This window comes from Propithecus coquereli, unplaced genomic scaffold (assembly GCF_000956105.1).
Source record: "Propithecus coquereli isolate 6110/MARCELLA unplaced genomic scaffold, Pcoq_1.0 Scaffold244, whole genome shotgun sequence".
In the NCBI taxonomy this organism is placed as follows: Eukaryota; Metazoa; Chordata; class Mammalia; order Primates; family Indriidae; genus Propithecus; species Propithecus coquereli.
This window is the reverse complement of record NW_012147997.1, coordinates 605,001-619,259: the sequence shown is the minus strand read 5'-3', so window position 1 is coordinate 619,259 and position 14,259 is coordinate 605,001. Positions and strand designations below refer to the sequence as shown.

The 14,259-nt window shown below is 36.6% G+C and overlaps 1 protein-coding gene across 1 annotated transcript in view; it reads left to right on the top strand.

Annotated features, from left to right (window-relative positions):
* COL19A1 (collagen, type XIX, alpha 1) overlaps positions 1-14,259 on the top strand; it is a 383,175-nt gene that overhangs the window by 266,025 nt on the left and 102,891 nt on the right. The window contains exon 17 of the mRNA XM_012646513.1: positions 6,145-6,198. Coding sequence (XP_012501967.1) covers positions 6,145-6,198 — 54 coding nt within the window. The remainder of the gene's footprint in view (positions 1-6,144; positions 6,199-14,259) is intronic.

The window sequence follows — 14,259 nt, the reverse complement described above, 5'->3', positions numbered from 1 at the left end:
TGTCAGATAAGTACCAATAGTCCATTATTTGCATTCTTCCCTTCTTAATGCTCCTTGAGCACCAAATGTTTATAAATCAAGAGTCTAATTTAAGATACGTGTTCTCTTACACTGCAAGTCATCCTGGAAGCGTCAGGCTATTTTTACTGTTGAAAATTTGTAGATGTCATTTATTTAAATAGCCTTTTTTTTTTCTTTCTGATAATAGTGACCCTCTGTGGCCTTGTATACAGAAAATGCAGATGGATGAAGTCATTAGCATTCAAATAAAATAATTCCATTGTGGAAATGTCCTGGTTTAATTTTTTTTAAGTTTTATTGAAATACAACATCCATTCATAAATATATATGTATATATATCACAAGGGTACAGCTTGATGCTTTTTCACAAAATGAACACACTTACACAACCAGCACATTGATGAAGAAACAAAACATCACCACCCCCAGAAACCCCACTTATGCCTCCTTTAATTAACCCTCCCGCCCTTACTGGGTAATGCATTATAACTTTCAACAGCATAGCTCAGTGTGTCTTTTTTTGTTCTTTGTATGAATTTGTCAACAATACATTTATTGGAAACATTCATATTGTTGCATGTAGTTTGAGTCTGTTCATTTTCATTGCTATATATTATTCCATTATATGAATAAACCACAATTTATTATGTTTATTTCTACTTCTAATGGGCATCTTGGTTGTTACATTAGACTGTTTTGAAAGTCCATATGCATAATTAAGAGTTGATTATACTTTTTTAAAGAATACACACTACACATTTTAGATGGTTTCCTTGAGACATTATCAAACATTTTTATATGGAAAAGCAGAGAATTGGATAGAGGATAGTATAAGAACAGAGAGGAAAGGAACTAACATTTATTACCACTACCATGTACTGCCCATTGTGGGAAAAGTATTGTTGTTTTTTAGTTGTGGTAAAAAAAAAAAAAAACCCACATAATATAAAGTTTACCATCTTTACCATTTTTAAGTGTACAGTTCAGTTGTGTTTAGTATATCCACATTGTCATGAAACAGATCTCCAGAACTTTTTCTTCTTGTAAAAATGAACATCTATACCCGTTAAACAACTCCCTCTTTCCCCTTCTGCTCATTTCCTGGCATCCACTATTGTATTAATACTTTCTGTCTCTATGAATTTGACTACTTTAGGTAAAGTATTTGTTTTTGTGACTAGTTTATTTCATTTAGCATAATATTCTCAAGCTTCCTCCATGTTGCAGCATGTGACGGGATTTTCTTCTTTTTTTAAGGCTGAATATATTCCGTCGTATGTTTGCACAACATTTTGTTATCCATTCATCCACCGATGGACATTTGGGTTGCTTCCAACTCTAGACTACTGTGAATAGTGCTGCTATGAACACGGGTGTACATGTCTCTTCTTGACCCTGCTTTCAATTCTTTGGGGCATATACTCAGAAATGCGATTGCTACATCATATGATGGTTCTATTTTTAATTTTTGAGGAACTCTGTACTGTTTTCCATAGTGGCTATGCCATTTTACAATCCCACCAACAGTGCACAAATGTTCCAGTTTCTTCATTTTCTCACTAACAGTTGTTGCTTTCTGGTTTTTTGATAGTAGCCATCCCAGCATGTGTGCAGTAGGAATTTTACCAGTGATCTTTTTTTTAATCCTTCGACAAACCTGCTGTAAAGTATAAGTAACATTTTATAGCAATGAAATCTTGGTACAAAAGGTTCCACAAGAACAAAAGCAGGGATTCCAATCAAGGTGCTTCTGAATTTGACAATGAACATTTTATTCTCAAAGCTCCACATCATCACAAAACCAACTGAATTCTTTCATTCTGAGCTACAAGATTTATAAGATATAATGGGCTCTACGGGATTGTCTGACTTTAAATCTGAAATAAGAGAGTTAGCTTTAGAGCAGTGGTTCTCAAAATGTGGTCCCCAGACCAGCAGCATCAGCATTACTGGGAACTTGTTGAAAATGCAGATTCTTAGATTTCACCCAGACCTATTTGAATCAAAAACCCTGAGAGTGGGGCACAGTGATCTGTTTTAACCAGCCCTCCAGGTGGTACTGATACATGGTCAAGTCTGAACACTATTGGGCTCAGATCATTAGGCAGATATCTAAATTGTTGTCTAATAATCTTTACACTGTTGCCAAATAGAAAACTGACATATTGAGCACTTTTGAGTTTTCCAGGGCAACCTGATAGGGTGAATCTGTGTTTTGTGCTTTATTGCACAGTTTTCAGGAAAGTGTCGGATGACCTTAATTGTAATAATGCTGGAACACCAGGTCTCTATCCATTTGGAAATTCACCCAGACTCTAATTTATCAGAATTGCTCCTGAACAAATGGCCACGCAGAAATAACCACCCTAACCAGGAAGACGTCTCCCAGCTCAGCAATTATGTGAGTTATCTGCCAGGATTTTCACCACACCCACATCCACACCCCCACTTTTTGCCTCACTTTAAAGTGAGTCTAGAACAAGCCTTGTAATATTATAAATGGACTAAAATAGCAGGAGACAGAAGTGGAAACAAACATACAAACATTCCTCCCATCCCATCAGGAGACTTCTTGGCTTCTTCCTGGCACTACCATCAACAGCCCTACCCCCGGCATGGCCCCAGCTGTCTTCATCGAGTTCCCTGGAGCCCTACAAGGAAAAGAGCAAAGATTCACAGATCACACCTTCTTCTGAAAAATGGGGGAGTCTGATTTTAGTCCTAGGATGAGAGTTGTGGTTTATGCCTGTTGTCTTGACATAATAATAAAATACTCCCCAAATTGTCCTGGCTTAAATAATAAAATTCACTGTACCAAAAATCTACTGTTAGCTCTTAGGGAGGCTTTTGCCTTTCCCTAATGCTTCTAAGTAAAAAGAGAGAAGATCCTTGGGAGGACCAGGGGACTGTGAGACTATTCAATGCAGCCTGGGCCCTTGAAGAAGGGAAACAAGACAGGGAGTTAATTTCTGGAGCTCCTTGGAGAGAAGAAAGATGATGCCTGGGAGTGGGCATGGACTGAGATATTGATAGAAATGGTGACCCCCAATACTCTGGAGCTTCCACTCACATTTCTCATCCATGCACCCCTCTGCTCTGTCCTGTCAGAGCCCCCTCTACAGGTCACTGATACTTGGGACTTAGTCACAAGAGCTTTTCCTAAGGTATATCCTGTTCCTACTACAGGTTGAACAACCCTCATCTGAAAACCCGAAATCTGAAATGCCCCAAAATCCAAAATTTTTGAGTGCCAACATGATGCCACAAGTGGAAAATTCTACACCTGACCTCATGTGATGGGTGGCAGTCAAAAACACAGTCAAAACTTTGTTTCATGCACAAAATAATTTAAAATAGTGTATAAGATTACCTTCAGGCTATGTGTATAAGGTATATAAGAAACATGAACGAAGTTTGTGTTTAGAATTGGATAACATCTCGAAGATATTTCATTATATATATGCAAATATTCCAAAATCTGAAAAAATCCATAATACAAAATACATCTGGTCCCAAGTATTTTGGACAAGGGATACTCAATTTGTATATATTACTTGATGGTAGGTCTAAGAAAAAAGTAAATGTGTCACTTTGTAAAGCTCTGCTTTAAGGTGTTACTAGAAATTCAAGCCTAGAAACCAGGCTTAAATTGAACATACGTGCTGGCTAAAGTTATCTGCACACAATGTTCCAATTACTTAACAGTTCTCAAAAATATTTTACCTGTATGTCCACTCTTAGCAAGCATACATGAACAAATCAGCCTTCCCTCTGCACTCTTCCAGTGTACACATTGACACTCTGACAATGGCAAGGCTGACTTAAATCAGCAGTGACATGCAAGAATTTGGATGCTTGCCCTTACCATATACTGAATCATGTATGCTTTTCACTCCTCATCTTAACAAATGTCAATGTTATGTTACAATAATTGACATTTGGTTTGTCTTAAACATTAACTCTGTGATAAATCAATGTCGGCCTCCTTTTCTCCACCTCCTGTCCAAATCAATATACATGTCTCCTTTGAAGAAAGGGGAATGTAAACTAAAGTTGATCCTATGGTTTTAACTTATCTCAACCTAAGGCATGCTTAACGAATGAACCAATCACTTACTTAGATGTCATTGATTTAGTTTCTTTGTGCTCTCGTGAATTAATAAATTACAGTGCTTCCACTTTCTAAGTGAACTTTTTAATCATTGATTAGTCCTCAGAGGCTAATTGACTTACATTTACTAAAAGACAAAATATGTTGAATTTCAGAAAATGTAAACTGCAAGACTAGAAAATGCTGTACGTGTGTATAACTTGTATTAACTATACAGGATGTTAAATTATATATTCATTCCAATCTTACAATCCCCCAAAAGAACTCCAAGGTTTAGATCTCTAAGATGAAAGGTACATGAAAACAGCACTGATTATATTTCTGTTTTTAATTAATTTTGTTTTTAATTCTGTCCTATGGATGTTAGCTAGGAAAAAGACTCCTCTTTTTATATGAAGTCCTTAGGCCTTTAATTTGCCATCATATGCATTTCCCACTCGATTACAGCATAGTATTTACTCGTTTGCCTCCCAAAACTTACTCTACCGGTTCAGTAGCATTTAGACTTCCTACCCCACTCCAAGCCCAAATAAAAACCGAGAAATCAAGCAACTTTGCCTGACACTTTCAGAACAAGAGAATTAGAGAATGAAATGGGCCTTTCTGTGCTTATGCTTACAATTCTCCCCCCAAAAAAGCATCGAAAAGATCAACCCAATATTTTTACTTTTTAAATATCAATAAGCCTTAATATGTATTAATATTTTACCAATGTGGTAATCAAATAGAATTATTAGTAACAATGAATTAAAGTGATCATATTTAGAAAATATACGCTCAGAAATGCTTCCCATTCAAAATGTATGCTTTCAATACCCAAGCTTACTTCCTCCTGTTAGAAAGGAAAAAAAGTTTAAGAAAATAATTTTGTAATAAATAATGAAATGCTCTTTAAACATTAGCCACACAGTTACTTAGAGATGTTAGCGCACACTTACCTTTCTGATATTGCAATTGGTATTTAGCTAGCTGTGAATTTAGGAGAGTTAGTATTCAGTTTCAGTGATAAAGATTAGTACACAAGAATTATACATTTTAGTTCACTTATAAAACATCTTAACCACCCAAAGGAAAGAAGATAGCTAGTTAATGCTTTATACTGCGTATATAATTATAATAGGGCATAGGGTAGTGCTTTTCAAACTTCACTGAGCATAGGAATTATCTGAAGTGGCTTTAAAAATGCAGATTCTCCTGTCCCAGAGATTCTAAACCGTTAAGCCTAGGATGAATCCCAGGAATATGCATATTTAACACCCAAACTCACCCTCAGGTGACTTCTACAAAATTAGAATTCAGACCCCTCTTTGAGAAACACCAACTTGAGACAATAGATGCATTTTTCATTTCATCAGAAACCACTGAATCATCAGATAAAATGCCAATCTTCGACCATCTTCCGGATACTTTATATTATTAATAATTTGCTAGACACCTCTTATATTTTCCTGGATAGAGCTTGAGCCCATCCTCCAAAGTGAGGTATCACAGAATGAAAGAACAGGCACCACATGTACTTGCCATCAACACTAAGGTGCTCACACAGTAGTAATATTCTTTGGGGTAGGGGGATTGGGGTTAGTAAACTCACAACTAATGGATGCGGTGAGCGTCGTAGTGGGGAAAGGGCATGTCTCAAATCCTGGTTGGGATGTGGCAAAGTCATAACATGTAACCAAAATGTTTGTACCTCCATAATATCCTGAAATAAAAAAAAAAATAATAAAATAAAATAAAATAAAATACTTTGCTAGAGTATCAAGGTAGACAGCATGTAGCGAGCTACTGACAACAGTTACGATTCATTTCAGGTATATGTTTCTCGCAGTGGTCCTTAAGAATTGGCACATAGCTTTTAGAATTCATTGATGTTTAAAAGTCATGCAGAATTGGAGTTGTTTCTTTAACTTTTTGTTCATTTTTACTGTCTTCAATATTGCCATTTAAGATTATCTTATATTAAAGTGAAATGGAATCACAATATTTATCACCTTTTTTCCTTTGGTTTCAAGGGAAGACGAGGGAAGACGGGACCCCCAGGAAGACCAGGACCCCCAGGACCGCCTGTGAGTAACCAACAGGATGACTGTCCCTTCAGAGAGTTCCTTTTTATTTCTATGTGTTTACCTAAGGGTCATTTTACTCCTGTGCAGGTAATAGTTCCTTCTTTCTACTGTTTTAGCACTTGAATGCGTAGTTCATACTCCCTACATCCCCACCACCATCACCACGCCAAACCAAGAGATAAGGGAGGCTGATGGCTGTCCACACCTCATCTGCTTCTTTATTATAGGGGCAGGAACAAGTGCAGTGTCTGCCTGAGCAACCCCAAGTCAAGCATCCAAACAGATGAATCCTACTCTGAACCTCCCTGAGCTCCATCTCCTCAATTGCTTAACATTATGGGCTAGTAGCAAGTTAGGCCTCTAGGGAAGCATATCCATTTTTCTTGATACAAAACTGTTGTTAGTAGAATTTCATAGAATGTTGTTGCTAAAACGTTCTATAAAAACCTTCCAATCAGTTAGTTATCTGCTTTCTTTACCCCAAGCTTCTAGAAAAAAAGGATTTCAGTTCTTGTGGTTCCACTAACTCTGCAACCCACCAGACCCTGATTTGTGCTCAAGCTACTCCATGACACTGCGCTCTCCACGGCCAACAGGAATCTCTGAGTCGCCAGATTCCCTGGGCACTGTCCAGGCTCCGTCTTACTTCACTGCTACACAGGAATTTACACTGTGGGCTTCTCTCTCTGAAACCCTTCTCTGGGTTTAGTGACATTGATTCATTTTCTTCTATGTCTGGGGCCATCTTTTTATGTCCTTCATCAACAACTTTCCCTCTCCCCCCTATATGTTGGATGGATTCATGAGTCCCAGTTTTTCATTTCAATCCTGACATTTCTTCTGAGTTCCAGGCTGATACATTCCATTTCTTGCTCAGTATTTCCACTTGGACATCTTCTAGCTACAACAAAAGTACTATGTCCAAAACCGAATTGTAAAAATAATCCTAGATGTTTTTCTCTCCCTCATCCTCTACATCTAAACAGTCCCTAAATCATGTCAGTTCTGTGTCCCAACAGCTCACGAATCTCCCTCTGCATCTTCACTGCCACTGCCTTAGTTTAGGCCTTTGTGCATTTGTACCTGTATTTTAGTAGCCATCTGAGAGCTGATCTTGTTGCTTCTACCTTTTCCAAATGCAGTAATACCTCTAAATCATGACTGACCATGTAACTTAAGGCTTAACATCCAGGCTGGCTTGGATGGCTTAAAACTCTTTAATAGTGTAAAACTGTTTGGCTTAAAATTTCTTTCCACATCTTCTTCATGCCATTCTGGGCCCTTCGTGGTTTGCCTTTTAATTACATTTGCTTATCCTCCTCTATGCCCTTCCTTCTTTTGTAATATGTAATGTAATCTTCCTTTACTATCTCCAAAATGCCATGCTTTGCAAATGTTCTCCCATAGTCCTACATAACCTTTCCTCGAGCTACATTGCGTTGTAACCCTCATTTTCCTTATCTGACTGATCACCACACTGTGATTTTTTTTTTTCTCTGAACCTCTGTTTTGTCACTATTGTCTAGTATAGTTTCTGGCCTTTGGCATGTGATTATTGATTATTTAATGAATGAGTAAACAAATGAATATATATTGTGGATGAGAAAAATGAAGACCAGATAAGTGACTTTTTAAAGACCAAAACCACCCTGCACTACACTAGAGGGCTTCAGACCCAACACTTTAGGAATTTCTTTGGATATGGTCACGTGCCAAAAATGAACATGATTGCTGTCCCATTACTGATTTCGTTTCGCTTTAGCCATTCAAGTGGATTGTCCTATTAACAGTACATTGGTGTTCGTTGATATTAATCATAAAAGCAAGTTGGTGGGGTGAGAATGGGAGGAATCATGAATTGGGTACCCTGGAATCCATTTTTTAAAGGAATCAGCTTTGTTGATTTTTATTTCAAATGCTTTGGCAAAACAGAGAACATTTTATAAAATTTTTCAAAAATTCTTTTGTGCTTTAAAGAAGACAAGCTGTTGAATGTTAACAGGCAAGATTAGACCTTCATGTAGTTTTCTAAACCTATGACGCTGCTTTTAAGACAGGATAATTGTCTCAAAGGAGGAATTTGAATGTTGAAGGCCTTTATGACAAGCTTGCCAAATGTCTAGGAGAGAAGAGGATTACAGCGAATTCTAGAATGAGTTCTCAACTGTAGATCAAATGAGTTTACTGAAGAATTTAGAAGATTAAGAAACATGTGACTGTATGATAGGATTTATAATATTCAATTCCACAGGTTTTAGTTTATTGCCAGAGTGTTTGGGCAAGAGAGGTGCTTATTTTATTTCAAGAATTAGATTTAGAATTTAAACTCAGCTATGGGTCTGACACACAGTGTTCATTAACTCCCAGCTACACAGTATTTGAAAGAAAAGTAGTTTATTAACTTTTTTAATACAATAAAATACTCAATTTGTTGGAGTAGTGAAAAATCTATGCAGAAAACCAAAGGTTTTTATTCATGGGTCAGCTTTTGTTTAAAAACAAAGTATTAGACTGTACCATCAGTTCATTTTCCATTTAAGAACTATAGTTTATGGAAACTCTTTGTCTTTCTGATTCTGGGATAACTCTTATAATCGACTAAAATATCTTTTCTCTCATACAAGTGTTATCGGAACTTCATCTTGAGATACAGTTTTCGTCAGCTTTTGGATTTTTTGAAGTTGTTCACATCATCGGTTAAACTGACGATGTGTGTATTAGCATGCCGCAAAAATCCTATGGAGCACCTCCTCCTACTTACAGAGCTTAGTTAAAGACAGCATTGAAAAGAAAGGTAAAATAATTGGTTCCCCACATTCTTCTGTGCCATCTTCACATTTAATTTTTCTAAACATAAGATACTTTAGAAAGAGAACTATTATTTCCAAAATGGTTAGAAGTGAACAGATTCTTCAAAATCAGCCCTTTCAAGGTCATAATAACTACCATTTTAAGACAATGAGCACATAAAAAAAAATCTAACTCCTCCGAATTCCCATTGTTCAACAGTTTCACAAACATTTATTTAAGACCTACTACGTGCCTAACACTCTCCTGGGAGCTGGGCTTGCAAAAATGAATAAGACATTGTCCTTGTCTTCCAGGAGATCCAAGTTTTAATTCACAACAATGTGAACAGAAGTAAAGATAAGTATAGATAATGGCTGGGAGTAGTTCCCTACAGAAATTTACAGTTGGAGTGTAAAGATTGAAGATTGTCCAGTAAAGCAAATAGAAGAGGAGGAGGGAGCAAGCTAGGTACTTCTGGCAGAGGAAAACAGCTGGAAGAGAAGCACTGAGTGCTGAACCTCTGGGAAGTGGGGACAGGCCACCAGCCACAGGTAGCTGAGACACAGAGAACTAGGCCAGGTGTGATGAAATCAAGCCACACTGGGCAGGAGGCCAACCTCCTGTGAAGCTCCACAAGGCGTGTGAAGCTATAAAAATGTATGAAGAGCTCTAAGCTGGAGAGTCCCATGGCCAGATTTCATTGATAGGTCACTCTGGTGGCACGTGGGGGTTGAATTGTTGAGAGAGTGAGCAAGATTCGTTGCAGCTATCATAGTATTTATTATACTATTTTTAAAGTGTCAGCAAAGTATTTGTTGTCTATGTTAGGATGTTCTATGGAGCCAGTTGTATTTTATTACAATTAACATGTAGCTTAAGAGAAGTTCCACTTTATTTGCAGACATGTTTAGATGAATATGTTGTTTTTTTCATTTATTTGTCTTTTCCAACATTGTACCCTGTGTGACATAAGCCCTAATTCACAGCAGAGAGGAAGGCATAAGAGAACAAGAGAGGGGTTGGAAGGGTGCCAAAATGTTTGTAATTGGGACTGGAGATGGTGTGAGACTCACCCCAGTGGCCAGTATGTGGGATTCCTGAAGCGTGTGTTAGAATTTCTTATGACAATGTGAAACATTAAAAAATCTTAATTTTATCTCTCTTATCAAACAGTAATTAAATAATATATAATATCCCCAAAGTAGTGAATACTTTATACAATTTTAACACTATGTTTGAGCAATTAGTCTTTAGAAAAGTTAGGAGGGAAAACTTTAGTGTGTTTGATTGTGTGGAAAGAATCAAGGAATAGGAGTTATCTGGAGCTGTCAATCCTTTGATAACAGCATACTTTGCTCAGTTTCCTTATGAAAATGTTCTTCCCTTTGGGGCTTTAGAGATGTTCCCTAAATCAAACACAGTGCTGTTATTTAGGGGAGTGTCAATGAAGATTGAAAAAATGGAATCAAAAGGAAAACTCTCTGATGCCCTGAAGTGACTCAAATAGTGAAAACATTTTAGTCAGTCTTTCTATGCTGACTCTTTGTTCTGAAGCCAAATTTGTATTTTCTCACTTTCTTAAGAAGTGTTGGTACCAAAAGGACAAGTTGTTTACAAAGAATAATTTCGCGCAACTTTCTGTTCAGCTAATTTTGTGTATATGCGCATGTGTGTATGTAAAAGGACACACTTTTCTCCCCTAAAACATTATATCTCCTAGGGTAAGAACAAGTTTCTAATAATGAAACATTTACTGAAAGTAGATCTATTGAACTAATGTTATTAAGTTGTCTTTTTGAATCAGTGTTTCATGAAATTCATATATATTACTTTCCCATAATTTAGCTTCCCATATTCAAAAAAAATTTTGTCTTTGGAGAAGACTTAGTTGAAATGTATGCACACATAATATGCATTAATGAAGTTGTTCTTAATCAAAATGCTTGTAATTGAAGAGCAACTAAACTGGTTAACAGAGCTAACCACAACCAGCTAAGTTGAACATATTTTTTGTAAAGTATTTGTCCAATTTCCTGTTAAAAAGCAGAGCTGATCTTACTTATACAAAGGAAAAAGCCCCTAAATTCTCTCAAATATCTTCTGCCATCTTGTCCTAAGCAAATAGTCTTCATTGGAGAAAAATCCTTAACTAGAGATGTCTTGGATTGATAATACCTTCAAATACATAAAGAGCATAACTGAGAGCAGCTTTTCAGAGAGACGAAATATGAGAGTGCTAAGTATCTCCTTGGGGAAGGAAATAGCACTAACTCCAAGGAGACAGGTTCAGAAGAGAGGGAGATGGACCGGACCAGGAGGGTTTGTTACAGCACTAGCTCACATTAGGTACTACCCTTCCAATGTCTTATAGAATCCTCACAACTTAGAAGTGTCGAGTAGCTTGCCTGAGATCATATAAGGGTAAGCTGGGGAGACAGAGTTGAAACCCAGGAACTGATCCCCAAACCTACCTTTATTCTGTTAGACTATGGGTGTGAAAGACAAGCTTCTAGTTTACACTTGGACTAGGATCAGCCTAACTTAAACATCACGCATAGAACATTGTCTGATTTTTCCATGGCCATTCGTGGTACTCTCCTGCCTCAGGGCTGCAAGATAGTATAGGATGACGTCCTTCATTTGACATTTTTATGTCTCCATTTCCTTCTCTGTAAATTTGAAATAATAGCACCTGCCCCACCTACTTCCCACAGTTGCTGAAAGGATCAAATTCCATGTATGTGAAAGAACTTTCTTCTAAATGTGAAGCTCTATCTAAATGAAATTTATCCATCATTATTATTATTATTATGAACATCCATTCACATTGTGGATAGAAGAGATTTTCTGGACTCTGTAATTGGACCAACACATTGTTTTCTCTTTACAAATTTCCCAAAATCCAGTTAACAAAAATTTGAATGTCTGTCAATGAATTGCTGAAATGAACGATCACTCTACGTGTGGAATACTTATTCTAGGTATGTAAATCCACTCTTAAAGAGATACAAAAGTTATTCCTAATTAGGTAATAATAACAACCGGGTATAAAGATTCAGTCATGTTTTTTCTGCTCAGATTTACAGCCTCTTCATTGCTCATAGGGCTTGTTCATCCGTGATCTGAGCTGTTGCACTTTATTAGTTGTGTCGTTCTCTATGTCTCAACTACCATTCCTTACACTCTAATAAAAACTTCTTTTTAAAAAAAAACCTTCTAGTTATCTGAGTAGCATAAGCAATGGAAAATAGTGCGCTTATGTTATGATAATGAGACTTGGAAAGTCTGAAGACTTGGAATGCCTTAGTTTATTTCAAAATATTCTGGTTTTTAGTTTTTTTAGAAAAGGGAGGAAAACAGCTGGAAATGAGGCGGAGAGGTAGAGAAAACAGGAAAATTTAACTAATGAACCCTCAAAGGAAGTAGGTATTAGCCCACCCATTTGACATTAACTTTACTTCTCATTCATCATCACTGTAAAAAAAACATTTATTAAAAGACACATTAATTTGAAAATGTGTTATTATTTTTTTCTGTTACAGGCAGGGCTTTTGATTTTCTTTCATTTTTTTTTTCTCCTGGCATTGTTTTTGTGCATTGTTTCATTATTGTAACACGAGAATTGAACAGTGGGCTCAAATGTGTCACGTTTCTGTGTATAGCAATTTAGGCTAAAAACAATGAAGTCAAGAAATTTGTAACGTGGGGCAGCAGCTCCCTCTACTGTTCCCATCAGAAAAGCTCTAGGCAAAGAATGACACTTCACAGCCCTTTGGAGGATGTCACGGGTATGGAAATTTTTCTGTGTTCAAGGTTTAATTATATATCTACATGATTTTCAAAATTTATTTTCAGGTTTTTATTGCATTTTCTCCTTATCCTGTAGTTTAAGTACAAATGCTATTTCATCAACAGTCATTTTCAATGTCAGCTTGATGTTCTTTTAAGGTAAAAATATTTACTCATTGATCTCTAAAATGCCCATCTATTGTAAAATACGGATAACACTCTGCAACATTACTTTTGTGGGAGCTTACTCCAATAAAATTTGTGCTTCTTTTCTAAAACAACAATTTGATTTAAAACATGTGTTTCTATTTTAATTTTAACTTCAATACAGAAGAACTTCTTTTACCTTTAAAGCATGAATCATTGCACAGTTCTGAAGGTTAGGATTATACAGCAGTTTACATAGTTAAAAGAGTAAATGTAGGGCGTAAAATTGAATTCATTTAATTAACAAATACTTATTTGCCATCTACCACGTGCTAATCACTGTTACAAACATTGAATGTACAGTGGTTAAAAAAACAAAGCAACGACAAACTACAAACAAGGTTATCTACTTTTAATAACTTATTCTATTATGGGGGAGTACAGCATTGATTAATAAGTAATTAAATAAATAGACAAAACCCTTTCAGTTAGTGTGAGGTGCTCTTGAGGAAATAAACTAGGCAATGTGATAACGATTTGGAAGCAAGAAGTGTTACTCTCATTAATGTGGTCCAGGGAGGCGTCTCTGAGCAGACGACATTACTTGAGAAGGAGCTGGCCAGGTGAGGCTAAATCCTGTGTGGAATGGGACTAGGTGTTTTAAAATTAAAATTATGTTTTTTAGAAATATCAGGGCATGCAAAGGGCTTGAGAAGGGGAAAAGCTTGATAATTAACATAAAGAAGCTAGGAGAAGAATCGTGCAAGAAAAGACTTGAGAGCTGAGTGGCTTTATCACTCAGGGCCTTATGAGAGTGGAAGCAGGACGGGGGTAGAGGAGTAAAGTGGCCGTGAAATAATCAACCAGCTACATCTCCCTTCTGTAAGTCTTAGTGTGTGCATTTCTACTTGGGATGGTTTGATTTTTTTTTTGAGATGAGGAAATTACTGTTCCAACGGATTCAAATAAATTATTCTGAAAGCAATATCATTTTTAGCCCATCACTGTTAGTCTTTGAGTAGACAGGGAATACACCTGTTTGCTGAGAGAAAGCGAGAGAACTGATAATGCTTTGATTGTAGCCCATTTAATTTCAGTCCTGACTGAATCCACTGGATCCTTTATTTGTCTTTAAAGATGGAGAATTTCATCACATATAAGTTAATCTTTTCCTTTTCCCCACACCTAAACCTGATGCTTCCTTTCTTTTTCTTTAATTTTTAATTTTTAATTATTAGGGGTACATAATAGTTCTATACATTTATAGGGTAATGTGATGTTTTGACACAGGCCTATAATGTGAATTAGTCAAATCGGGGTAATCGGGGCATTCAT